Source organism: Talpa occidentalis, unplaced genomic scaffold, assembly GCF_014898055.3.
Source record: "Talpa occidentalis isolate TD23 unplaced genomic scaffold, MPIMG_talOcc4v2.1 talOcc4.8, whole genome shotgun sequence".
Classification (NCBI taxonomy): domain Eukaryota; kingdom Metazoa; phylum Chordata; class Mammalia; order Eulipotyphla; family Talpidae; genus Talpa; species Talpa occidentalis.
The window spans coordinates 19,106,134-19,133,984 of NW_023605194.1; the positions used below are offsets into that span (position 1 = coordinate 19,106,134).

The 27,851-nt window shown below is 45.6% G+C and overlaps 1 protein-coding gene across 1 annotated transcript in view; it reads left to right on the forward strand.

The window, feature by feature from the left end:
- Window positions 1-24,975, forward strand: part of ARL3 (ADP ribosylation factor like GTPase 3) — a 32,748-nt gene extending 7,773 nt beyond the window's left edge. Inside the window, exons 3-6 of the mRNA XM_037496224.1 lie at window positions 1,948-2,064; window positions 12,177-12,227; window positions 14,843-15,028; window positions 24,696-24,975. Coding sequence (XP_037352121.1) covers window positions 1,948-2,064; window positions 12,177-12,227; window positions 14,843-15,028; window positions 24,696-24,743 — 402 coding nt within the window. The 3' untranslated portion in view covers window positions 24,744-24,975. The remainder of the gene's footprint in view (window positions 1-1,947; window positions 2,065-12,176; window positions 12,228-14,842; window positions 15,029-24,695) is intronic.
- The last annotated feature ends 2,876 nt before the right edge of the window (window positions 24,976-27,851 follow it).

The window sequence follows — 27,851 nt, forward strand, 5'->3', positions numbered from 1 at the left end:
TCTTCTGAGTTACCTGCTGCTTCCCTTAGCAGTGTATTTCAGTCAGTCTGCCTGTTCTGTTCCCCACTCTGTCTCTGGTGAATCCTCTCACCCCCCCCACCTCTGGCCTATACCCCAGTATTTGTATGCATAAATAAATCTTTAAAAAAATTTAAAAATAGGGCCTCCCCGGTGGCACAACGGTTGAGTGCTGGGTTGCGAAGCTGCCCGCGGCCTCTGCGGCGCCGGTTTGATCCCCGGCTGCTCCCCAGCCACCAGAGGAGGGTCCCACATGGCGCGCAGACCTCTCCTGCTGCCCGCTGCTCCCCTCAGCAGTGTACTTCGGTCCTTCTGCCTGTTCTGCTCCCCGCTCTGGCTCTGGTGAATTCTCTCACCCTCCCGCACTTCTGACTGTACCCAGTGCTTGGATAAACAAACAAACAAACAAATAAATAAATAAATAAAACATGCCTCTATTAAAAAAAAAAAAATTAAAAATAAAAATCACTTATAATGCCAGTCAGACATAACCATTGTTAGCAGTTAGGAATATATCCATCCAGGGTGTTTTTCTATGCATATATATGATAGGGATGAGTATGTTTAGAATAAAAAATAAAAATGGCTTCTAGAGCATGTACTATTTTGTATCCTTTTTTTTCTACTTAAAGAGCATCTCTGTTATATATATAAATACTTATACAACAGGCATCTCTAAATTATTATTTCCTTAGACTAATTTCTTAGATTTGGGGGGCCTGGTGATTTATAGAATTTTAAGGCAATTGTTAAATACGGTCAGTTTGCAGGGTTGACTTAATTGTTCCCTACTTGAGTCCAGAAAGTATTTGATGGTGCAGGGCTTGACACTGAATATTATAGTTAAACGCAGCATTTTTAAACATGCAAAAGTGGTTTTGTCAAGGAGTCAGAATGAAGCTGCTGTTACGGTAAGCGTAAGCTGTTTCCCTCTCGAGTGCTTAAACTTCTGGTTTATTCAGTCGTTGGTGTTTTCGAGGAGCTGTAACAGCCCTGGCCCCAGTTATCCTCTAGGGACCATTAATCCTCAGTGGCATTGAGTGGCCGTGTTCCTTGCCGTTGTGCTGTGCCTCGTCCTGCAGTGCCAGGCGGTGGTGCTGGCCCACAGCCCGAGTTGGCGAATGTGGATGGAGGCAGCCCCAGGCCCGCTAGCGCCAGTTACTCTGGATGAAATGTCACTTCTGTGGTAGCAAGCTGTTGATTGGATTTTTCAAATCCTCATTTCACTCTATCATTCTTGCAAGATTTTTTTTTTGATCCTTGCTCATGAAATGCCTTCCCGCCAACCCCCAAAGGCCTCATTAATTTGTTTCTCTCCACACAAACTCCCAGCTCTCAATTCTGCCCGCCTGGATTTGCTCCCCTTGAGTAACTGTCCTGAAAATTAATACTTTCAAGTTTATCAGAAATACCTATGAAAGAACAGTTTCAAATGCCAATTTGTTTGTGTTCATCACCACCTGTAACTGAGGGCTCAGTTTGAACATGCTTTTCCAGCTGACCCTGCCATTCCCCTGGGCTGGGCTGACACTCAAAAAACCAGCCTTTTCCATGGTATCCTGTGTGCCACACCTGTCTTTTCCTGATTAATCCATTTGAGGATATTTCTTTCATTTTGAGCTGTTCTTAAAAAATCCAGCCTTTTAGATTTGTTTCTCCTGCCTCATTTTAAACTTCACATTTGTTCTGTTGTTTTGAGCCTCCAGATTCAGCTTTTCCATGTCCTGCTCAATGTTACCATCCTGAGGAGTCCTGGAGGGGTGTGGTCTGCGTTAGATTGTCAGAGCTGTTCTCATACTGAGTTGGTGTGGGGGTAGGGGAAGGGTGTGTGTGCCATCAGTAACACTGACTCCATTCTCAATATTAACTTTGTTAGAAATTCTTCTCAAAGTTAGTAAAACTTGGTGGTTTTACTTTTGTGTATTTCAGGGTTTTAACATCAAAAGTGTACAGTCACAAGGTTTTAAACTGAATGTGTGGGACATTGGTGGACAAAGGAAAATCAGACCGTACTGGAGGAATTATTTTGAAAATACTGATATTCTCGTAAGTATGCTTACTGATGCACTAATTCATAATCTCTTATCTGCTGTGTGTTAGAACATTAGCACAGGTAATATTCATTCAGTAACTGCACTGTTGCTTTAGTCACTGAGTTTGGGGCTCCCAGAAGGTTGCAGATTGTGAAGGAGAATCGTCTTTGTATGACGTTTGTATAGGATGTTTTTCCGTCGCTCAGTAACAGTGTTATGCCCACACCCACCTTGGCAGATGAAGTATTTATTCATTACTATAGTGATTTAAACAGCAGACGAGAAGTCCAAAGATCTTGCTTGCCACTGACTTGTCATCCCAAGGAAATCAATAAATCAAGTATATACCAAAGAGAGTACCAAAGATCCCAAAGTAGAAGTCCTCGGCAATGATAAAGAATGGTTGAAAGAGCTGATGATGGTCTTCCTAGAAAAGTAGATGCTTGGAACCTTCTTCAGTTGCTTCAAGAACTATCTTAAATCAGATCGGCCTCATAATGATTAGTTCTAGAGGACTGGACAAGGAGCAGTTTGGAGAATACTAGGTAATAGAGTTTAACTCAGTGTAAGGAAGACATTTCCTATAATTATAACCACAAAGAAGTAGGAAAAGCTGTTTCATGCATTGGGGAGTCCCTGGTTAGGCAGAGCCCAAGATTTTTGCTCCTACTTGACTGTCACATTCTCTAGAACCACTGTTTGAGAAATTTTGGAGATTTCACTGTCCACATATATGACTTCACCAATATCTTAGTTTCTCAGTTCCCATGGATTTCAAGCCTCTGCTTTTCTCCTCTGTGTCACTGCTTCAGTAGCCTCATCTTGTTTCAAGGCTTTAATTATCACCTACATGCTCTCAGTCCCCACATCTGATCCAACAGCCAATCCCATCATACCCACCTTCAAAATATTTCTAGTATCTAACTCTTTCCATTTCCAGTACTACTGTGCATTGATTATTGCAGGATCATCCTAACTGGTCTCCTTATTTCTATCTTGCCTGAAGTCCTTTCTCAACACATTAGCTACAGTAATCCTGTTAAAACATGAGTTTCCCATCTCAAAATAAAAGACAAGATTCTTACAATGACCTACAGTGCCCCCTACCTTCTGACTCCACTTACCTGCCTGACTCATCTACAACCCCCTCCTGCCAACCCTCCTCCTCTGCTTGGAACAAGTCTCACTGCCCTTTAGCTGTTCCTAGAACACAGGCATGTTCCCAGCTCACAGCCTTTGCCATTGCTATTTCCAATGCTAGAATTCTTAGATATCCTCATGGTTTATTCCCTCACTTCCTTCAAATCACATGTCACCTTACCACTGAAATCTTCCCTAATTACTGTATTTTAAAATGTGACTCCTATCCCTACCCTCCTAGCATTGACTTTTTTGCTTTTATTTTTTCCCCTCCATCATACCTATCACCATTAGACAAATTTTTGTTACCTTTCTTACTCTGTAAAGCAGCAATCTTTTCCCTTCTTTTTCAACTATTGTATCCCCAGTGCTTAGAAAAGTGTCAAATAAATGAAACAGATAATTGTTATACATGGAGTCTAATATTACATAGAACGTGAAGTTATAAAACATCTAAATTCCTTCCCAATGCTGAGGTTCTGCAATACTGTATCATTGGGGTACATCTAAAGGCTTGTTAACTACTGTAAGATGAGTGGAGCATCTACTTTATAGGGGTTTACAAGGAGTAGCACATTAATTCATTCATCACAATTTTTTTAAAAGATTTATTTATTTATTTATACAAGCACTGGGTATAGTCAGAAGCGCAGGAGGGTGAGAGAATTCACAAGAGCCAGAGCAGGGAGCAGAACAGGCAGACTGACGAAGTACACTGCTGAGGAGAGCAGTGGGCACAGCAGGAGAGGTCTGTGCGCCATATGGGACCCTCACCGGTGGCCGGGGATCAAACTGGCGCTGCAGAGGTTGTGGGCAGCTTTGCAGCCCAGCACTCAACCACTGCGCCACCAGGGAGGCCCCATCACAATTCTTAACTGGAAAATATTGCTGAAATAATCAAGGTGTACCATCATCAAATTAGTAAAGACATTTGAGGTGCTGGGATGAAGATCACCTGGGTTCATTTTATTCCTGGCCACTTTATGTTCAGTATGTTCCCAGTACCAGATTAAAAGCTTAAGTGTGGACCTCCCCGGTGGCACAACAGTTGAGCACTGGATTGCGAAGCTGCTCGCAGCCTCTGCAGCGTCGGTTCGATTCCCGGCTGCTCCCCGGCCACCAGAGGAGAGTCCCACATGGCGCGCAGACCTCTCCTGCCACCTGCTGCTCCCCTCAGCAGTGTATTTCAGTCCTTCTGCCTGCTCTGCTCCCCGCTCTGGCTCTGGTGAATTCTCGTACCCTCCCGCACTTCTGACTGTACCCAGTGCTTGTATAAATAAAAAAATAAATAAATCTTAAAAAAAAATACAAATTATAAAAAATAAAAATAAAATTAAAAAAAATAAGAGCTTAAGTGGGGGCCTCCCTGGTGGCACAAGGGGTTGAGTCTCAGCACTATCAAGCTATCATCAGCCACTGGGGCCTGAGTTTGATCCCCAGCCAGGGAGCTACCCACATGGCACAGCAGACCTCTCCTGACTTGCCCGCTGCTCCCCTCAGCAGTGTACTTCAGTCAATCTGCCTGTTCTGTTCCCCACTCTGTCTCTGGTGAATCTTCTCACCCCCCACACCTCTGGCCTGTACCCAGTTCTTGTATACATAAATAAATCTTTAAAAAATAAATAAATAGGGCCTCCCCAGTGGCGCAGCGGTTGCACGCTGGGTTGCGAAGCTCCCCGCGGCCTCTGTGGCGCAGGTTCGATCCCCGGCTGCTCCCCGGCCCCGGAGGACGGTCCCACATGGCGCGCAGACCTCCCCTGCCGCCCACTGCTCCCCTCAGCAGTGTACTTCGTTCCTTCTGCCTGCTCTGCTCCCCGCTCTGGCTCTGGTGAATTCTCTCACCCTCCCGCGCTTCTGACTGTACCCAGTGCTTGTATAAATAAATAAATAAATCTTTTTAAAAAATTACTTATTAAAATAAATAAATAAATAAGTTTAAATGTATATATGTATGTACATATGCATAGAAAGTTATTTGCAGATAATTAACCCCCCCCCCCCACACACACACCTCCGGCCTGTACCCCAGCTCTTGTATGCATAAATAAATAATCTTTAAAAAAAATAAGAGCTTAAGTGGACAAAAATAAAAAGATGAGATACAGCCATCCATCCAATTATTCCTCTGTTTAACCAGTTTTCTTCTAAAATGTGTTATGTGCCTTCTAGGAGAACAGAAGAAAAATATTGGGGAGAAAAATTTTCCCTTTAAGATAGAAACTCATCAAATAAAGTGTCCATTTTTGAACTATAACTTTTTAATTTTAGATAATTTCAAATTTATGCAAAGGTCAAGAAAATAGCTTAATGAAGCCCAGACATCTACCCAGGTTCCCTTGCTTCAGCTTTGGTGACATTGTTTCATCTCCCCTGCCTCCATTTTTCAAAAAGTATCCTAAAACAGATTCAAGTCATCCCATTATTTCTCGTTTTTTCCAAGTTTCAGATGTTTATTAAACAGTGTAAACACTAACCCCAACATGATTTCATGCATTTAGAGGGAAAATATTTCCTGTTTAAATGGAAAATTGTGTGGATGACTTCTGGAAGACCTTCACTGTAAGCAGCTTTGTAGTGAAACATTGTGCTTAGAAGCCCAGACCTGTAATCCATAGTCACTGAGCAGAACTTGCATTGATAATTGGGACCTAGTTTGTTCCAGGGTTCTGGGTGATTCTTTCTGTAGCAACTAACTTGGATTGAACAATGGCAGATGAAGGGCATAAAGCACTGCTCCAGTACCTCCAGCTCCAAGCAATACAAAGAGTGGGATCGAGCTGGGATGCCTCTTGAACTGACTGAGGATCTGTTGGAGCATCATTGCCAAAGAGGCTGTGGGCCAAAAAGGAGAAAGCCCATCATTTATGTCACTCACAAATACTTGGGATGTAAGCTTTAAAGGTCATTCTCTAAATTAAAATATGAAGCTACATACTAGAAAAATTGATCATTAAGTCTTCCAAACCCCAAAAATTAACAAGGAAACTCCTGAAACTATTAAATGATTACAGCAAGTTTGCAGGATGTAAGGTTAATATACAACATCCATTGCTTTCCTGTATATCAGCAATGAACAACTGGAATTTGAAATGAAAAGCAAAATATCATTTACATTAGCACCCCCAAAAGAGAAATAATTAAGCATAAATCTAACAAAATACACGCAGAATCAGTATGAACAAAATGAGAAGACTAATCAACCAAAGAAGATCTGAACACATGGAGAGATACTCCATATCCATTGATTGGAACTCAGTGTTGTAAGGTGTCAGTTCTAGAAGGTGAGTGAAGGGCCTCCCCGGTGGCACAGCAGTTGAGCGCTGGGTTGCGAAGCTGCCCACAGCCTTTGCAGTGCCGATTAGATCCCCAGCTGCTCCCCGGCCACCGGGTGAGGGTCCCACATGGCGCGCAAACCTCTCCTGCCGCCCGCTGCTCCCCTCAGCAGTGTACTTCGGTCCTTCTGCCTGCTCTGCTCCCCGCTCTGGCTCTGGTGAGTTCTCTCGCCCTCCGGCGCTTCTGACTGTACCCAGTGCTTGTATAAATAAATAAATAAATAGATAAAATCTTTAAAAAAAAAAAAACTTAAAAAAAAAATAGGTTAGTGGGCCTCCCTGGTGGCGCAGTGGTTGAGCGCTGGGTTGCGAAGCTGCCCGCAGCCTCTGCAGCGCCGGTTCGATCCCCGGCTGCTCCCCGGCCTCCGGAGGAGGGTCCCGCATGGCGCGCAGCCCTCTCCTGCCGCCCGCTGCTCCCCTCAGCAGTGTACTTCAGTCCTTCTGCCTGCTCTGCTCCCCGATCTGGCTCTGGTGAATTCTCTCACCCTCCCGCGCTTCTGACTGTACCCAGTGCATGTATAAACAAAAAAAAAAAAAAAAAAAATAGGTTAGTGAAGCATGTGCACATATAGAGGGGCAAAACCCCCAAAGTTATATAGACATGTAAACAACTGATGAATTTAACTGAAAAAATGATGTCAATTCTACCTAACTTGATCTATGCATTATATAGATGAACTATAGATTCAGTGCAATCCAAGCAAAATGCCAGTGAGTTATTTTGTAGCTACTGACAAACTTTGTTAAAAGTTTGTGTGGAAAGGCCAAACACCCAGATAGCCAGCACAGTCCTGAAGAAGAACAAAGCTGGAGGACTGACACTGCCTGACTTTAAGACTTACTCTAAAGTATGGTAATCAAGGCAGTGTAGAGAAAGAAAAGACATACGGATTGATAAAATAGGATAGAGAAACCCAAAATAGACCCACATGAATATTGTAACTAATCTTTGAGAAAGGAGAGAGGCAATCCACTAGACAAGGATAGTCTTTTCAACAAATGGTTCCTTAAACAATGGAACATCCATATGCAAAAATTTGTTTTAAAGAATGTGGAGAGTCCTGGGGCCTTCCTGGTGTCAAGGGGTTAAACACAGCACTATGAAGCTATGCGCAGCCTCTGCAGCTGGCCAGGGAGCCACCCACATGGCGCAGCAGGTCTCTCCTGCTTGCCTACTGCTTCCCTCAGCCATGTATTTCAGTCCATCTGCCTATTCTGTTCCCCACTCTGTCTCTGGTAAATCCTTTCACCCCTTGCACCTCTGGCCTGTACCCCAGTTCTTGTGTACATAAATAAATAAATCTTTTTTTAAAAAAAAAAAACAGTATATAGAGTCCTTATCCTGTTTACAAAAATTAACTCAAAATGGGTCTTAGACCTAAATTTAAAACATAAAACTATAAAATTTCCAGAAGATAATAGAGGAGAAAAATCTAGGTGACCTAGGATTTGACAATGAGGTTTGAGATGCAACACCAAAAGCATGATCCATGAAAAAATACATAAGTTGGTCTTTATTACACTTTAAAGCTTCTGCTCTGAGAAATGCACTATTAAGAAAATTAAGAGCTAAGCCACAGACTGGGCAAAAATATTTCTAAAACATCTGATAAAGTACTTGTATACAAAATATAAAAAGAACCCTGGGCCTCCCCTGGTGGCGCAGTGGTTGAGCGCTGGTTTGCGAGGCTGCCCTTAGCCTCTGCAGGACCAGTTTGATCCCCGGCCACCCGTGAGGGTCCCACAAAAAAAAAAAAGAACTCTGAAACTAAACAATAAGAAAATAAACTGCTCAATTAAAAATAGACAAAAGGGGCCTCCCCTGGTGGCGCAGTGGTTGAGTGCTGGGCTGTGAAGCTGCCCTCAGCCTCTGCAGCTCCTGTTCGATCCCTGGCCACCAGCAAGGGTCCCACATGGCACACAGACCTCTCCTGCCGTGCATGCTGCTCCCCTCAGCAGTGTATTTCATCAGTCTGCCTGTTCTGTTCCCTGCTCTGGCTCTGGTGAATTCTCTCACCCTCCCGCACTTCTGACTGTACCTAGTGCTTGTATAAATAAATAAATAAATCTTAAAAAAAAAAAAAAATGGACAAAAGATCTAACACCTCACCAAAGAAGATTTATAAATAAGCATTTGAAAAGATGTTCCACATCATGTCATTAGGGAGCTACAAATTAAAACAACCATGAAATGCCACTATATACCAATTAGAATGGCTAAATTTTTTTTTAAAGATTTTTTAAATTTAATTTTTTTTTTTTAAAGATTTGTTTATTTATGCATACAAGAGCTGGGGTGCAGGCCAGAGATGCGGGGGGGGGGGGGTGAGAGGATTCACCAGAGACAGAGTGGGGAACAGAACAGGCAGACTGACTGAAATACACTGCTGAGGGGAGGAGCGGGTGAATCAGGAAAGGTCTGCTTTGTCGTGTGGTTTCTCCCTGGCAGGCCAAGGATCGAACTTGTCCTGCAGAGGCTGCAGATAGCTTCATAGTGTGGTGCTTAACCCCTTGTGCTACCAGGGAGGCCCCAAGATTTATTTTTACTTATTTATGCATATAAGAACTGGGTATAAGTCAGAGATATGGGGAGTGAGAGGATTCACCAGAGACAAAGTGGGGAGTAGAACAGGCATGTTGACTGAAATACACTGCTAAGGGGAGCCTTGGGCAAGACAGGAGAGGTCTGCTGCACCATGTGGGTCAGCTCCCTGGATGAGGATTGAACTCATGCCACAGTGGCTGGCAATAGCTTGATAGTACTGACTTTAACCCCTGTGCCACCGGGGAGGCCCCAGAATGGCTAAAGTTATTAACGATGATACCTGGTGAGGATGTGGTACAACAGGAACTTCTATTCAATATTGGTGCAGAATGATACAATAACTTTAGAAGACAGTTTTGAGTTTCTTACAAAGCTAAACATAGTTTTTTTAAAAAAAGATTTATTTGTCTATGCATACAAGAACTGGGGTGTAAGCCAGAGGTGCAGGGAGTGAGAGGATTCACCAGAGACGAAGTGGGGAGCAGAACAGGCAGATTGACTGAAAGGAGAGGTCTGCTATGCCATGTGGGTTGCTCCCTGGCCAGCTGGCTGGGGATCAAACTCTTGCTGCTGTGGCTGGTGATAGCTTGATAGCGCTGTCTTTAACCCCTGTGCCTCGAGGGAGGCCCCAAAGCTAAACATAGTCAACCTATCCAGCATTCACCCTTCAAGGTATCCACCCAATGAGTTGAAAACTTTTGTCCACACAAAATACTAAACACAAATGTGTTTTTTTTTCTCATAATTACCGAAAACTGGAAGCAACCAAGATGTCCTTCAATAGGTGAATGAACAAACTGATACCCACATAATGGAATATTATTCAGTGATGATATTTCTATGCTATCAAGCCACGGAAAGACATGAAGGAAACTTAAACACATATTGCTAAGTGAAAGTCAACCTAAAAAAGCATACATACTCTAAATTTCCAACTATATGACTTTTTTAAAGGCAAAACTATAGAAATTAGTAAAAAATTTCTATAAGTAAAAGATTAGTGGTTGCTAGAGGGAGGGTAGGGATGAATGATGACACAGGATTTTTAGAGGGGATAACTATTCTATATGAAACTGTAATAATGGATATAAGTCATTAAGGTTTCTCAAAATCCACAGAACTTTAAAACACAAAGAATGAACCTAATGTATCAAGATTGGTTGTTTAATGTAACCAAGTTCCACACTAATAGGAAGTGTTACTAGGGGAATCTGAGGGTGGGATGGAGGTGGGTAGGTATATGGAACACTCAGCACTTTCTACTTAATTATCCTGTGAATCTAAAAGGAATTAAAAATTAGAGTGGGGCTTCCCTTGTGGCACAAGGGGTTAAGTCTCAGCACTATGAAGCTATCCACAGCCACTGCAGCAGGAGTTCGATTCCCAGCCAGAGAGGTACCCACATGGCACAGCAGACCTCTCCTGTCTCACCTGCTGCTTCCTGCAGCAGTGTATCTTAATAGATTCGCCTGTTCTGCTCCCCATGCTGTCTCTGGTGAATCTTCTCACCACCCACCACTGCAGCTCAGTTCTTTTATGCACAAATAAATAAAAATGAATGTTAAAAAAACTAACAACAAATGCTGGCAAGAATGTAGCTCTTGGGCCTCCCCTGGTGGCGCAGTGGTTGAGCGCTGGATTGCCAGGCTGCCTGCAGCCTCTGCAGCACCAGTTCGATCCCCGGCCACCGGTGAGGGTCCCACAAAAAAAAAAAAAAAAAAGGAATGTAGCTCTTTTACATTGCTGGTGGGAATGCAAACTGGTCTAACCACTATGGAAAACTGTACGGAGGACCCTCAAATTACTGAAAATAGACCTGCCATATAACCCAGCAATTCCACTCCTAAGAAATCTATCCAAAGGACACAAAAACATTAATTTGAAAGGAAACCTGCACTCCTATGTTCATTGCAGCACTATTTATAATAGCTAAGATGTAAAAACAACCTAAATATCCCAAAACAGATGACTAGATAAAAAAGATATGGTATACATATTTACACACACACACACACACACACACACACACACACACACGGGAATACTATTCAGCAATCAAAAAAGATAACGCATGCCATTTGCAGCAACATGGATGGAGCTGGAGGGAATTATGCTCAGTGAAATAAATCAAAAGGAAAAAATATCGGATGATTTCACTTCTAGGAAGTATATAGGGAAACCAAACAAGAGGTAGGGAAATAAAAAAAAGGAGAGAGAGACAAAACTAGCAGGCAAACTATAAATTGAAGACATAGAGCAGGAGAGGGGAGGGGGAGGTATCAAAACAGGGGAGATAAAAGCACAAGAGACTATGGCAATGGTTCACGGGTGGCTTGGTGGTGGGAATTTTATGGGGATTACACCTGAGAGGAAAAATCAAGCATTATACAAAAATGAACAATGATGTAAAATATATTTAATTTAAAAAAAAAAAAGATTGTTGACTGCTACTTTACAGCACTAAATGGATAGCTAGAGTTTTGAAAGACTCAGGTCCAGTCCTATCAGTGTCAGAATTATTCTCAAAGAAGATTTCAGCTTTGTTAACTTGGGGGAAGTAACAAAGAAAACTTGAGGTGTGATAGAAGGGAAGAGGTACCGGTGTCTTCCATTTCTCTTAGACCAGGAGAAATTTACATACTTTTTTTCAAGGTATACTTGCCATGTGGCGCTTACTACTAAACTCCATTTACTTTGTTATTATTATGTTAAATGCAGCACAATTTAGGCAAAGTAACTTTGTCATCATCTCCATACCCAAAGTATAGAACATAAAGTGAGATATATCTCAAACAGCCATCTCTTGTATTATTTCCATAATAGTATCGCTCACACACGGATATCAGTACTACCAAACCACAAGTTTTGCCTCTTGCATCCCCTCTGGTGGAAAAATACTTAGGAGCAATAAAATGGCCAAAAGGTGGCAGCAGGAGGGAAGCAGACCAGAAGCTAGAAGAGAAACAAAGAGTTCTCCTTCATACCCTGGATGATCAGCGTCTGATAATCCAAAATCTGTGATCAGGGATCATCTGTTCCTTCCATAGAAGCTGCCCTGGCTTTTTCCAAAGCTGCTTATTGAAGTAACCTTTTTCTTTTACTTTACAGATCTATGTAATTGACAGTGCAGACAGAAAAAGGTTTGAAGAGACGGGTCAGGTAAATAATTCTTCCATTGAGATACTTTCCAAATAACTGGCTATTCATTAATCTATCTTGTAAATGGATGAGAGTGAAGGGGGTATTTTTTTGTTGTTGCTTAACTTTTGCAGTTCAAACAAGACAATTATTCCGGCAAGCATGCAAAAATACCAGTTGCCTGGGCCTCCCCGGTGGCGCAGCGGTTGAGCGCTGGGTTGCGAAGCTGCCTGTGGCCTCTGCGGCGCCGATTTGATCCATGGCGCGCTCTCCTGCCGCCCGCTGCTCCCCTCAGCAGTGTACTTCGGTCCTTCTGCCTGCTCTGCTCCCCGCTCTGGCTCTGGTGAATTCTCTCACCCTCCAGCGCTTCTGACTGTACCCAGTGCTTGTATAAACAAACAAACAAATAAATAAAAAAATAAATAAAACATGCCTCTAAAAATACCAGTTGCCTAAAAAGAAATTAGTTGATAATACTTTAAACAATTTTTGATTAAAGTTTTTAATCAAATTAAATTAGACATAAGCAAATGGAGCTTGCCACCATGTCCAAAAGCTCTTAAGATTTCTTCCCATGCCACATAGAAATGGGAGCCATCAAACGAATTCACTGATCATTTCAATGTACATTTCTCAATAACAACCTAATTGATCCCAAATTCTATGGGATAGGAAGAAATATATGAGCCACAGCTAAGCTGCTCTTGTTTACAAGGCAAGAAAAAAGGTATACCTTGAATTCTAAGATGGCTTCCCACGCAGAGTGCTTGCCAACATGATGACAGAGGCAGTGTTTGTGTGCAGCTTTTCATACCCAGACTGAATACACTGAGAAGCAAGGACTAGAGTGGACTTCTTTGGAAAAGATGCTCACATCTCATTTGAGTCCTTGGCCTGGGTCCTAAACTACCACAGGTGGCCTTCCAAAGGTAGCAGACCCCATGTTTATGTTCCTTTTCCCCAGAAATTAAGGGGAGAACTCTTCAGATTTCTGGAGGCAGCCTTGCATACCTTGATGATTTTTGGATCATCACTCATGTGAACCACTGCTGAATAGGAGTTTGGAGGTGAAGGGTCTCAGATACTCATCTGCTTCCCGAACCTTCCAGTTATTTTTTTTTTTTTTTTTTAAAGATTTATTTATTTATTTATACAAGCACTGGGTACAGTCAGAAGCGCGGGAGGGTGAGAGAATCCACCAGAGCCAGAGCGGGGAGCAGAGCAGGCAGAAGGACCGAAGTACACTGCTGAGGGGAGCAGCGGGCGGCAGGAGAGGTCTGCGCACCATGTGGGACCCTCCTCCGGTGGCCGGGGAGCAACCGGGGATCGAACCGGCGCTGCAGAGGCCGCGGGCAGCTTTGCAACCCAGCGCTCAACCGCTGCGCCACCCCACCGGGGAGGCCCCCTTCCAGTTATCTTTGACAGCTTAAGTAGCTAAAGTGTGGGTTAATGAGGGATAGGTTGGTCCTGACATTTAGGTAAGTATACATCCTTTCCTGTACTTATAGCAGGCAGAACCAACATAGAGTTAACCTAAAAGTCAGGAATCTTGTCAAATGGACTAATAACAGTTAAGGTGTGGATGTGGTGAATTACAATGCACATTCTTTTTTTTTTTAGATTTGTTTGTTTATTTGTTTATTTATACAAGCACTGGGTATAGTCAGAAGTGCGGGAAGGTGAGAGAATTCACCAGAGCCAGAGCGGGGAGCAGAGCAGGCAGAAAGACCGAAGTACACTGCTGAGGGGAGCAGCGGGCAGCAGGAGAGGTCTGCACGCCATGCGGGACCCTCCTCTGGTGGCCGGGGAGCAGCTGGAGATCGAACCAGCGCCGCAGAGGCTGTGGGCAGCCTCACAACCCAGCGCTCAACCACTGCGCCACCAGGGAGGCCCACAATGCACATTCTTAAAATATTTTGGAGCTAGAGATTGATGAAGCAGAATTATAGCCACTAAAGGAATTGTCATTTTCAGTTTAAATTTAAATATAGGGCCTTCCTGGTAGCACAAGGGGTAAAAATGCAACCTATGAAGCTATCCACAGCCACTGCAGCGCAAGTTCAATCCCCAGCCAGGGAGCTACCCATATGGCACAGCAGACCTCTCTTGTCTCACCTACTGCTCCCCTCAGCAGTGTATTTCAGTTGGTCTGCCTATTCTGTTCCCCACTCTGTCTCTGGTGAATCCTCTCACCACCCCCCACACCTCTGACCTATACCCCAGTTCTTGTATATGTAAATAAATCTTTAAAAAATAAATAAATTTAAATGTATATATGTATGTACATATGCATAGAAAGTTATTTGCAAATAATTTACCTTGGGTAAATTTCAACCTCTAACCACAACTGTGTTGTCCTTGAGCAGTGAAGTCCCCTACAGCAGGCCCATCAAGGGGGCTTGTTTAAAATGTAGATTCCTGGGTCTTACCTCATACTTTTCAATGACAGTATCACTGGGTTGGACCCAGGAATCTCTCAGGGGATTCTTCCATAGGTTCCAAGCATGAGAGCCACTGACTTTGGAAGTTACTAGTTGATCAACTTAACTTTTGTTTTTCTCTAAATTAGAAGTGCCTGGTTAAATGTCACAGATTTCATTATCCCTCCTTCTCCATCCATTCCCCAAATGATCCAGGAACTAGCCGAACTACTGGAGGAAGAGAAGCTAAGTTGTGTGCCAGTGCTCATCTTTGCTAATAAGCAGGATTTGCTCACAGCAGCTCCTGCCTCTGAAATTGCAGAAGGACTGAACCTGCATACCATCCGAGACCGAGTCTGGCAGATCCAGTCTTGCTCAGCTATCACAGGAGAGGGCGTTCAGGTGAGAGTACCGGAAGGCTTGGCAGCAAGCCAAAATAGTCTGTCTCTTTGGTTGGGCTGATCTAGATATGAAACAAATAGCTTTTGATTGACAGACGATCTATTCCAGGATATGAAGGGTATGGAGGAGGTTGGTTCTTTTCTATTTAGAGACCACTCTGATATCATTAACTGCTCCAGGAAAGCCATAGATAAACTATCCATACAAGCAGCAAACTCTCCCATTGGAAAGGAGGTCATAACAGAAGACTTTGAAAATCCTGTCTAATTCTAAAATTCTCTGATGATTGGGTTTTGTGTTGTGTCTAACATTATAGATGCTAAATAGTTGTGCTTTCAAGGTAACAGAGCCATCAATAACCATGCACACTTGTATCCTGGAATTGTGTTTTCTGTTGGCTCTCTCCACTGCCCTCAGGGTTGGTGATGCTAATTTAGGCCAGAAAATGGTTGACACCTGAGAGGCCATAGCATCCAAGAATAAACAGTTTCAGCTCTGATGCTTCCAGCCAACCTGCCATAGACCACTTGACACTTGGCATCTACCCTGTGGGACTACTTCTTTATTCTGAAGCCACACCATGCTCCACATGCCTCATTTCATACATCTGGTGTACCGGTCAGGAAGTGACACAGTGCCCTGAGAATGGCCAGCACTTGCTCTGGGATGCAGTGGGGTAGTAACAGCATCTAAAAAAAAAAAAAGTATCTTCCCTTCTTGCCCAGGGACATGTGTTTCTAGTGGTACAACCTGTTTGCTCTCCTCTCAGTTTGGTGTAGCGGGATATAAGCCTGGGATCTGATTCACCACCACTGTCTTCTGGTAGTCTCTTTCCATTTGCCTTTTAATATTCTTCCCTCTCTTCTAAGACATTAGACATTGATTTCTTAAAACTGCCTGATTGCTTTTATCTTGAGCAAATAATCACTTCCTAGAATTATCTCAGTTCTTCTATTTGTTTGCTGCTCATTTTTTTTAAGTTGTTTTTTTTAAAGATTTATTTATTTATTTATACAAGCACTGGGTACAGTCAGAAGCGCTGGAGGGTAAGAGAATTCACCAGAGCAAGAGCAGGGAGCAGAACAGGCAGACTGATGAAGTACACTGCTGAGGGGAGCAGCGGGCGGCAGGAGAGGTTTGCGCGCCATGTGGGACCCTCGCTGGTGGCCGGGGATCAAACTGGTGCTGCAGAGGCTGAGAGCAGCTTCACAACCCAGCGCTCAACTGCTGTGCCACTGGGGAGGCCCCAAGTTTTTATTACACAAACAGTCCAGGTTTGTTTCTGTGCTTGACCTCTAGATGTGAGGGCTGAGCAGTAAACACAAAAAGCACCCCCTCTCTAGATTTCTCAATACCTGCACCCTCAGCAGCTCTGTGTACGTGTGTGTACGTGTATGTGGTGGGAGCTCCCAGGAGTCAAAGAATACCTTGGCTGCATCCCCAGAGTGGATGCTGGAGCTCTGTGGGTCTCTGTAAGGTTTAGGTTTGGGGAGGAGGACAGGTATCAACTTTTATTTATTCCTTCAGTCCTTCCTTCCTAGACTCTAATTACAAAAGTTATATATTCTCATTGTTCATCATATCAAAGTATATAAAATTAAAAACTGAAAAGTTCTTTCCTCTCCCTTAATCCCACTTAACAAAGGGAGGTAGCTACCATTTACACTTTTCTTCTCAAGTTTCCACTATAAAATTGCACACACATATATGACTATATATCTATCCAGTTTCAAATTAACTGCATGTTTCAGCTTAATTTACAAGCTGGTCCAACAAGTACACCACAACCCCAGGATAGTTTTGAGTAGGTAAACTTGGAACATTTTATTTAGCCTCTCACTTTAAAAAAAAAGAACAAGTTTTACCTAAAGTACTTCATTTGTGTAGAAGATGGTATTCACAAGGCTGCAGGTTGTTTTGATGAGGATGAGGCCCAGAAGACAGTACCTTTCTTGTGTTTGCACAAATGACTTCAGCAGGAGGACTGTGCCCCCTCTAAATGGTATAAAACACACATATAGAAAATAGAGAACATCTTGAGATTGGGGACACTAAAAGTAGAACTAAAGAAAATAAATACATTTTGTGTGCATAATCCTAAGAAGGTGGGAATTGACAATTCTGCAATCTTTTCCCACCTAGCCAGAGTATCATAATAAAGAAAAAGCAGGGAGCCCTCCCTCGTGGCACAGGGGTTAAAGGATCAGTTCTATCAAGCTTTCTGCAGCCACTGCAGCAGTTCGATCCCTGGCCAACTACCCACATGGCACAGCAGACCCCTCCTGTTTTGCCCACTGCTCCCCTCAGCAGTGTATTTCAGTAAATCTGCCTGTTCTTCTCCCCACTCTGTCTCTGGTGAATCCTCTCACTGCCCCCCCACCTCTGGCCTAGACCCCAGTTCTTATATGCATAAATAAATACAAATATATCTTTAAAAAAGAAGGAAAGAAAAAGCAAAGCTGGGATTAACAGCGAGGCACTTATTTCTCCAGTCAGCCTTGGGGATGTGAAAAGGGAGGACTAGAGTTATGTAGAATAGGCTGCTAGGAGAGGGACATTCATATCAAGGGTGTTTCTTCTAAGAGCTGAGGATGTGAGGGAGCACTGGTTTGGCTCCCCACCCCACTCGGGTAGCGCTTGCAAGCACAGAGATCCATTTCCTGACTGTGTCACCATCATGGAAATACAGTTCCCTTTAAATCACAGGATCTGAGGCCAAAAGAGAGGCAGTGAGCTATCAGACAGTTGGAGGGGACAGTAAGAGGACAACAAGGGTGTAGACAGAGGTATGCTTTAAAATCAACCAATTTGATTCAAGTGAGACAATCATGTATGGTTTGATTTTTCTTCTCAGATCAGAGACCTTCAGCAACCAGGTTCACAGGAAATGATATCAAGAGAGATCAAACAAAGAACTGTGAGCCAAAAAAAAAAAAATCAGTGATCTTATATGGGAGGAGAAATAGTTTGAAGGTCACTTAATTAGTTTAGTAGATAGTACCATGGTGTATAGAATTGGGTAGTTAAGACTGGGATTTCAAGGTTAATGAGATTAGATTATGGTTAATAGAATGATATAAATTTAGAGAATTTAACCATTATTTGAAATGGGTTATTTAATAAAAATGTTAATTAAGAAGGGAATCTGTGTCTATTGTCCTTTAATGGTAACCTCTGGGAACCAGAGAAAGGTCATGGAGTTTTCTGTGCAAACACTTTTCATCACAGAGCTCTGACTGACCATGTCCCTTCCCCAGGTTATGTTTCTGACCTAAGCTTTTGCCCACTCAACCAGTTTCTTAAGTTTTCACTTTAAAAAGAATCACTTTATTAGATTCTTTTCTTACTTTGCTTAGTTTAAGTGCAGGCCTTTAAAGATTCCTATTAATTAAGATTTTATGTCTTCCTAAAAGTGAAAGCCTTGGGGCCTCCCCTGGTGGCGCAGCGGTTGAGCGCTGGGCTGGGAGGCTGCCCGCAACCTCTGCAGCACTGGTTCGTTCCCTAGCCATCAGCGAGAGTCCCACCAAAAAAAAAAAAAAAAAAAAAATATAAACTAAAAGTGAAAGCCTTCACTAGAAAAATATCCATAAGATCATGTTCACACATGGATACTGTGTAGTGATTTCTAAAATCCCCTAAATTCTATTCCACCTGCCACCCACCCCCACTGCTGGTCAGTAATGGGCGAATCTACCAAAATAATCAAACTCTAAATGGGTCAAGTAATATCTGGCACCAAAGCTCTAATGACCCTGAAAGAAAATGTACAAAGGTTAAAAAAAAAAAATAGACCTGGAATTGCTGTTGGGTTCCAGATGTTTAAAGACAGCTTGTCTATTTACATTGTGTTTTTGTGTCTGTGTAATCAAAATGCGTTTGGGACACCTGTTTTATCCTGATAAATAACACCCTCCAGTGGGTGAGGGGGGAAGAGCCACAGACCCACTGGACGGTGAGCTGTGTCCTCTGCACTAACAGCTGGTCTGTCGTTTCTGCTTGGTCAAGTGGCTTAAGTGCAAGATTTGAGATATGAAGATTAGTGCTTCTTAGGGTGGATTGCAGGGTCTTGTTTTACCTGATGTTCTACCGCCCCTGCTCTGGGTGTGGACATTGACTTTTGGGGGTTTCCAGAGAACTGGAAACCGATCTTTCTTTACCTGATTGATGGTGACGAGGCAGCCAGCCCATCATGTAAATTAAAGCAAGTTTTCATAGGAAACTGCCAAGCTCAGAGAAGGGATAAAGGCTCTAAAAGCTGAAGGAGAACATCAGTATTGGGAACTGTCCTGCTGAGAGACCCATAGACCAGCGGAGGGATCAGAAGAGACTCAGTTACATCAAGCAGATGAAGGCAGAGAGAGAAGAAACGGACAGAGATCTGGGGGGGTGGAAACCTGTAGCCTTGCTGGGATGCCTTACAGACACAGAGGCGTTTCCCTCCGCCCCTGGGGCAAGGCCAGCGTTGCTAGGGCCTCTCCTAACATGCACCATCTAGCCCTGGGACTCTCAATTTTTTCCCCCACTGGGTGTCTAGAAAATAGTGAGCAAAGGATCACCTGGCTTAGAGCCAGAGAAAGATAGAGAAATCAGTCCTTCTTCCATCTACAGACCTGAATTTGAACACCAAACTATAGCCCTCCTTGCTGGTGTGGTTTCAGGTGTTTGAAGACATTTTCTCTCTAAAACATGGTTGTGTTTAAAATTGTATTGTATTAAAATTCCCTTTTAAAGTGGAGGTCTCTGCAATTTCATCTGGTCTTTAACAGACCTGCCTATACCAGTAGCTCTGAGCAAGCAAAAGGTTAGCTTCCCCACTTGCACTCACCTCTTTTTATCCCTGTCTCCAAACAGAAGGGGTCCGGCTCACTGCCATCTCACCTCCAAGAAAGGTCTGATAGTAGCCTGAACCCTGATGTTTGAGCTCAGCTTTGGAGTGCCCAGCCCAGTTTTTGTTTCTTGCTTTTTTTTTTTCTTTTCTTTTGGGTGGGTTTTTCCCTTAATATGCCAACAGAAATTCATTTTTTTCAAAAAATGGTATTTGCCACTTCATTCTAGTCCTGGCATCAGTTGTTTTTGATTCCAAGTGTGCATGGAACTGTTTATCTGCAAGCCAAACCTCAGCTTTATTTTCAAATGTCCAGACCTCTCTGTAGACTAAGAAAGCAAGCTCAGGACATGCAATTTTGCTACCTCTCGGGTGCAGTGCCCTTTGTCACCAGAAAAAAATATTAATAGCAAGCAATATTTTATGTATGCCGCATCCAGCTGCTCCTTGACCCTGGGAGCCCAGTGGCACGTTGGGATAGGCTGCATTGCTGCAAGGCACTGTGCTCCTTGTCGCTTTCTTAAAGCAATTACTGATGTGACTGTGTAGTCCTTATGGCATTAAATACCAGGCCCACCCAACCATGTCTACCACCACTTCCTTCCAACCATCGGGCAGTGATGGATGCCTTGTAGAGAGATCAAAATGGAAGGTGCAGAGCTGTCAGGGGCCAGCTTCCCACAGAAAGCAGCATCATGAGTCGGGGAAAGTCGAGCTCTGTGATTAGGTTTCCACCCATCTGGCTAGGGGCAGCCTTTTATTTTTCCCAGTGGTTACAGTAGAGAATAATATCATGACATGGTGAATTTTATTTCATCTCCATGAAGCCAAAGCTCAGTATTTGAGGTTCAATGCTTCGCTTTCGTCTCTGTTATTGAATTGAAGCTAATCAATGCAAATTCCGTTTTGGTGAGGTTGGCCAGGGGGTGGTGTCCAGGAGGAAAGGGAGGACTCCTCAGGCCATAAGATTGTCATCCCGGTGTCAAAGATCAAATGTGCAGAAAATTGGTCAAACCAGTTTTTAACAATAAATGTTCAGCCATTAAACAAACCGATGAAGTCATTTCCTTCTTAGGAGGCAGAGCAGCAACCTACTTCGAGTAAAGAATCACCTTTTCTCAGTTGTCTGCTGCAAAACAAGACAGAACCTTGCCAAACGAAGGCAAGAGCCATGTGCCACACTAATTTAAACACAAGATGCCAAAGAATCCTCCCCTGTGTGATTTGTCTCTAATGTGGCTTCCTCTGGCAGTGGTGGTCTCGGCAGCTGGTTAATAGGCTAAGAATGTGCGGAGAGGTGTAGGGCAACCAGGCGGGCGGGCAGGCCAGGGGCTGGGAGGCTCAGGAAGTAACTCACCTCAGCCCTCTGCAAATTTGAATGCATTCTCTGGGCTCTCTCTGGCGTTCTCTCATGGTCTCCCTGCTTCTGTAATCACGCCATTAGTCTTCTCTTAGCTGTCCTGGCCATAGCCGGCCTCTGTTTCTGAGTGACGCCGCCCTTATATTGCTGACCTCTAGGCTCAGGTGTGCACACTTACGCATGCGTGCACATCCATGCTCCAGGTGTCCACAATCAGGGCTAACACAATCAAGGCCACAGGTGATAGCCATGGAGGCTAGTGGCACAAAAAGCCTGAGCAACTCACTTACCCTACAAGCGGTAAACATGCAGGCTTCTACATGCACAGACCTGGTGTCTGGCAGTCCAGGAACCAGAGCTGAGTGACTGAAAACAGACCCTGCCACCTTCAGAGTGGCGGCCAAGCCAGGCAGGGCACTTAGTGGGGCTACTCCAGTCTCATGCCCCTGCATTCGGCTACCAGTCATAAGAAGAAAGGGAAAACTGGAACTGCTTGCTCCCTTTCCCAGCCCCAAGGTGATTCCCAGCTCCCCGCTAAGCCTAGGGTAGAACCTCCCTCTAGCAGTTGCCTGATGTAGTGGCAGGAAGGCGGAAGGCGCAGGGCAGGTTTTCTCTGACCCCAGCAGACGGGGTAAAAGAGGGAGTCCTGGAGCCCTCGGTGGCTTTTTCAGAGTTTTATTGAGTTGGCCAGGTACACGGCAGGCAGGGGTGCCCCCAGCAAGTCTCCACTCTCTCCGGGCTCTCCTGCGTTCTCCTCGTGGCCGGCCGTTGCAGCGCCACTCCTTTCGCTCTGCTCTTCCGCTGGCGTCCCCGTGACGCCGCCCTTGTAAACTCAGTCTCAGTCCGGGTGAATCCATCTACCTGTGCCCACACCCTACTCCAGGTGTCCGCCACCAGGCATGCATTCAGGACCCCAAGATTCCATCATCTATCCTGACGGCGGGAGGGCAGAAAAGCCTGATACTTTACTTACCCTACACCGGAACTCCGTGAGAAATGGCAAAGGATTATGGAGCGTGGCTGCTGGGCTCGCAGCCCATAACCACACTGTGCTGTGCCCCATTTTGTCCTCCGAAATGGGAAAAGCATAACAGTATCTATTTGACAGGGTTGTTATAAGGATTCATCTGAAAGATATAAATTATGAGTCTGCTACAGGCCAGACATCAAGCTAGGTTCTGTAAACACAACCTCAAGCCAGTCTGACCTGGACCTTTCTCTCAGGGGATCTTGCACAGCACTCTTCCTTCCGATGGGCAGCTTGGCATAGCTTGGCCCCATTTGAGTGAAGAGCTTTTATCCCCAAACCCCAAATATTTCAGATCAGAATGGCCTCCCAGAGGCAGGGCAGCCATGGGGCTTTGCCCCTATTAACTCTCCTGTGCTTCCCACACTTCTTCCAGCTACCAGAGGCAGCTGCATCCCTCCTCCCCTGCCCTATCCCCCTCCAGACCAGCAGGTCAGCAGGTTGGTATTAACTTCTGAGCGCCCTCTGTTGGCAGGACTGACTGGCAGGACTTTGCTTCCACTGGCCCTAGACGTCAGGAGAAGGACATTGCCCCCCCCAACACTCCTGCCCCAGGGCTCCACCTTTTAAATCCCCCCTCTGCCTCTACAGCAGATACCCAGGAGAATGCTGCCCCTCACCCTCTACCTTCTGCTTTGGGCTCCTGCAGCTGAGTAAATATTTTTCCTATCTCTTTGACTGCATTCATGTTCAGTTACATATAATAAAAGGAGCCCCCTGCCCCCTCTGTAATCAGCCATAAAACTAGAAAGAAAATGATATTCATTCAGGGTGGGAACACTGTTCTTGGTTTCTCTGAGATGATCTGATAAAATACTGCAAGTCTCTATAGAGGAGAAAATATTGAGGTGCGATCCTTTGGTAGTGTCTGTGCGGGTTCCTGGAGATGGAAGTGCCACATAAGTGCTGAGCTATTCAGCTGCAAAGGCGCAGAGTAGATGGTTATCTTATTCATCCCTCTTTTATTTGTAAAATCTTTTTTGTCTCCTGGCAGGTGATCTTTTTTTTTTTTTTTCCTGGAAACCAATTAGCTACTAAAATTAAACATGCTTCTCTTTAAATTAATCCTTTTCATAAAATGGTCTTAAAATTGGCCTCAGCTTTTCAGAGTAAGCAGCTGACCCAGTTGTAATTGGAGATGCACTTGGAGTCCACCTTTCTCCCACCTCGGCATTCCTCCGCCCTTGTGCCCACTGCTGCCAGGTGCTCTCCACCTTTGGGCTTCCGGCCATGGTCAGCCTCCTCTTGGCAGATGCCCTGAGGTCTGCTCTGGGACAGCCAGCAGATTATCCCAGTTCTCCTGCCCAAAGTGCTTTGATGGCAACTGGTAGAGTTTTAATCACTGTAAATTCAGGTTATGGTCAGATTAGCCAGGAGATAGGATGCCTGCTGGTTGTTTTGCAATGATGTATTGTTTATGGGATTAATGCTCTGAATGGCCAAGGGTGTCAGCTGATATTTATTACTTTAAGCTGTCTCAGCTGTTCAGGTTCAGCAGCTCGCTGCATGGTCACAGGAAATGCGGGGCTCTGCGTGTGTGCCCTGAGATGTGCAGCTGTGACTGAGACCCCGACGAGCATGCATTACAGAGGCAGGGGAGAGGGACTCGTGGCAGGAACCTCCTTTAATTTTGTTCTGGGCTTCTGGGGGAACTATGCACACCCGTGAAGGTCAGAGAGACTCCGGGGACAGGGAGAGCGCTGGGGTTGGCTGGGAAGGGGGTTGAAAAGGAGGTCATCTCTGGCAGGCCTGGCATCCGCCAGGAATCATGCCGCCTGCCAGGTGGCTGTAGGCATTGTGTGGTTTTACCTCTGTCCCTCTCCAGCCTGCTAAGAGAGGACACTTTCAAGGTCACTCTGCCTTTAAGGGAACCTTCTCCCCAGTCCCTCTGCTTAGAAGTGCACAAAGCTACAAGATTCAGGCCAGGCCCTTTTAAACTGACCTGTGGTGTTGCACAAAGAGAAATAAATGCACATTGCCCCAGCTTGCATCTAGTAACACACACTGCAGTCGGTTTGTTTTTCCAAAAAGAAATTTAATTTAACCCAAGTGTACACGGTCACACTGTAAACACACCAGGGCACCAGAAGGGTGGCTTATTGAATTTAATGCCCTAGCAAAGGTCAGCTTTTAGAAAAAGCCAAAAATGGTTGGAATCTTTCCTGATAGCTCCTCAGTCAGGCCTTGGATCCAGGCAGATGTGTTTATTTTTTCAGAGGGAGTTCCTGAGGACCCATCTCAAGTTCAGACACAGAGCACGCCCCTCCCTCCTCCCTCGTGAGCTCTCAGGGGTCCCCTGCCTCCTCCCTAAGAGGTCATTGTTCCTGGGCCCTTGGGCTGGCAGACTCCCTAGAGCTGGTGGTGGGAAGCGAGAACCTAGCCCCCCACCCCAGGGTTGGGTGAGTGGTGCCTTGCTTACAACTAACCCACCTTCCTCTACCCATTTCCCTCAAAGGATGGCATGAACTGGGTCTGCAAAAATGTCAATGCAAAGAAGAAATAAAATCTAGACGAATGGAGATGCAGAAGCCGCGGGAGCTGAATTCTGTCCTGAAAAACACTAATTTGCTGCTTTCTGACCAAATGTTTTTCCATCTGTGTACAGCTACAGCTGTTTGAAGAGAGGGAGCAACATGATTTAAAGAGAATCCCCATTCCAGCAGTAGATTTAACTGATCTCTGAGGTTCAGTATCATTTTTCAAATAAAGGAATTATATTATTTCCTTCTGCATAATTGAAATAGTATTAAATGTCTCAAAGCACATGATTAGAAAATGAGATCTTTTAAATGAGTAAGAGATTGCATTGCAGTTTAGACAATTCCAGTGGGCTTTTCTCTTTTGAAAAGAAGGAAAGAAAGAAAGAAAAAGAGGAAGAAGCAGTTTATGCTGAGTCCCATTTATTTACTGACCTGCCCTTACATTTCCCCCAATGGTTTGGAAATCACAGTGTTTGCTAGTCCTGTTCAGTGATTTTTACCAATGAAGCCAGGGCTGCAGTCTGTCCCTCAGGAAGCTGCTGGGGTGGGGGTGGGGGGGAGGAAAGGGGAGGAATAGCAGATGATTAAAACATTTTGTCATGCAGGTAGGAAACTATGTAATCCTCACCCTTTGGAAAGGAAAAAAAAATCCTTGCAAACAAGTCACCACAGAAACGTACCCTTCCAAAACCCCCCAGCCAGCCACACCATGAAGCAAATTCTTATGACTTTTTGACTTTAATGACATCTGGAATGTAAGGAGAAGTGGGAGGTATAATTCCAGAAAAATTACAAGGTCCTTAAAAAGCCTTTACATGGAGGACTCAGACTGGCATAAACAGGCTTTCTCCAGTTCAGTGGAGCAGGGAGTAGCCGACTCAGATTAGCTGGCTTCTCCACGGCCGTCCTATAGAAGGGATTTCTAAAGCTCAAAGAAGTCTGTGTTTAAATGATCACAATAGGCCGCTGCTATCAGATTTTAAAAATAAACGCAGCTTTAGCATGAACCTGCCCCACTGAGAAAAGAGAGGCAGATCGATCTTGAGAAGAGATCAATTTCTACAGTGCAGGCAACTTGGTGGTGTGGGAAGGGCCTGGGTGGAGAGGGTGCGCTGCTGGGAAGAAAGCTGCTGTGTACGATTACAGGCGGGGTGGGGTGGGAGTGGGTGGGGGCCCATGGGAGGGGGGGAAGCCGGAGGGCCCCCCCCCCAGCTGCTGGTCTCCTCTGCCTCTCTCCAGCAAAATGTGTCCTCTGTTGGTTGACCAGAGAGGAATGATGGGAGCCTTCTCCTGCCCCATGTTGCAAAAAGAGCTTGTTTCCCAGAGCCTTAAGAAATCCCCGCCTTCCGACACAGGGAAAGCAGGCCAGAGCATCACCCAGTTCCTGAATTGAACTCTGTTCTGGTGTCTGAGCGCCAAGGCTTTCAGAGAATGAATGAGAGACTGTGCGGGTGCTGGTGGGTCCCAGGAGGCCAGCTGCTGCCTCATCCTGGGAGGGGCCCTTCCCAAACCCAGCAAGGCATGTGAGCAGACTGAAGGGGCCAGCCAGCTCCTGGGCCACTCAGTCCCCAGCTTTTCCGGACAGAGGTGCTCAGGTGAGGATAAAGCCTGACCAGCTTCAAAGGCGGTCTGGGGTGGAAGTCATTAACAAAGCCAGACATGGGGGAAGGCGCCCTGGGGTTGCTGTGGACAGACCTGTAGGGACTTGCAGCACAAAAGAGGGTGAGGCTTTTGGAACCATCGCAGCCTCCTCTCTGGCGGCTCTGTCACCCCCGTGCGCCTCTCTAGCTCTGGGGCAAAACAGAATGATGGGGAACCAGAAGCGCCCCTTTCGTCAGGCACCAACTGTAGCTCCAGCACTTGGAAAGACTTTTCCCTACCAAGTAATGCACCAGGGGTGTTATCTGAGGAGCAAAATGCTTGCATTGGGGGCTGCCATCTCAGAACCCTGCAGTCTGGAACTTTGACTCTGGCGGTGGATGCTCTGAAAAATATTTTTGTTCTTCTGCGACCAACTTGGGGAACTGTTCTAACGAGCCTTCCCCAGGCCTCAGCCAGCAGGCAGGGGCTGCTCCCACCTCTGGTAACAGCCTCTGCGGAGGGGCAGACTGGCCTTTCAGCTGAAGACAGGCAGTGCGGACGCCAGAGCCCCCCCACCCTTCCCTTCGAGCCCCACTGAACCTCCCGGGGCTCTTGGGGCTGCACGAGGGAAGCCTGGAAAACGCAGCATTTGAAAACTTCATTTGAGGAAACAAAATGCTTCTGAAGCGCCCTTTCCTCGGCCCAGCCCCACCCGCGCCCCCCGGGGCCCGACCCGCTGACAGACTGTGAAACCAGAGAGGGGGGGCCGTTCCCCCACCCCCCACCCCGCTCCGGGGAGCCTCTCCCCGCGCCCCGCGGCGTCCGAGCGCGGGGAGGCGGCCGGGCGCGGCCGGGACGCGGGCTCCGACCGGTTGTGGGAAAACGCGCGGCCCCGCCCGCCTCCCGGCCCGCCCCGGCGGCTCCTCCTGGCCGGGTTCCCCGCGCCCGGGGCCGCGCACCCTTCCCCTTCACGCTCCCGCGGTTACTATGGAAACAGGGGGTCGTGGACGTGGGCCGCGCCGGGGAACGTGTCGGCGCAGCTGAGCCAGCGACTCCGCCCGAGGGCAGGAATGTGCCGGGGTGACGGCGTCCGCAGCTCCCGAAACTGCTGGAAGGACGAGCCGGTCCTGCCCCCGCCCGCGCCAGCTCGGCTTCTCGCGCTCTCCTGGCTTTTGACAAATTTCTTTATTCCCCTCTGGGCTACAGCGGTGGCTATTTTTGTGCCACTCGGCGCCCCACCCTCACGTCGGCCGCTCCTTATCCGGCCTGGCCTGGAGGGTGACACGGCGTCACCCTCGCCAGGCCTGTCCCTTGATTCCCGGCAGAGTTTGCTTTGATTCCTCTTTCCTTCTCGGGGGCCAGCTCGTACTTCCTTTTATTTTTAGCTCTGCACTCCATGTGGTTTCAGGGTTCAGTCTGATCCATCCAAAGGTTCTTTTTTTATAGTCCCTTTTGAAAATGATAATCAAAAGAAGGGACGTGGTATTTGGTCATGTGGGAAAGTCAATGTATAATTTAGATGTCTGTCAAAAATCCGACAAATAAATTTA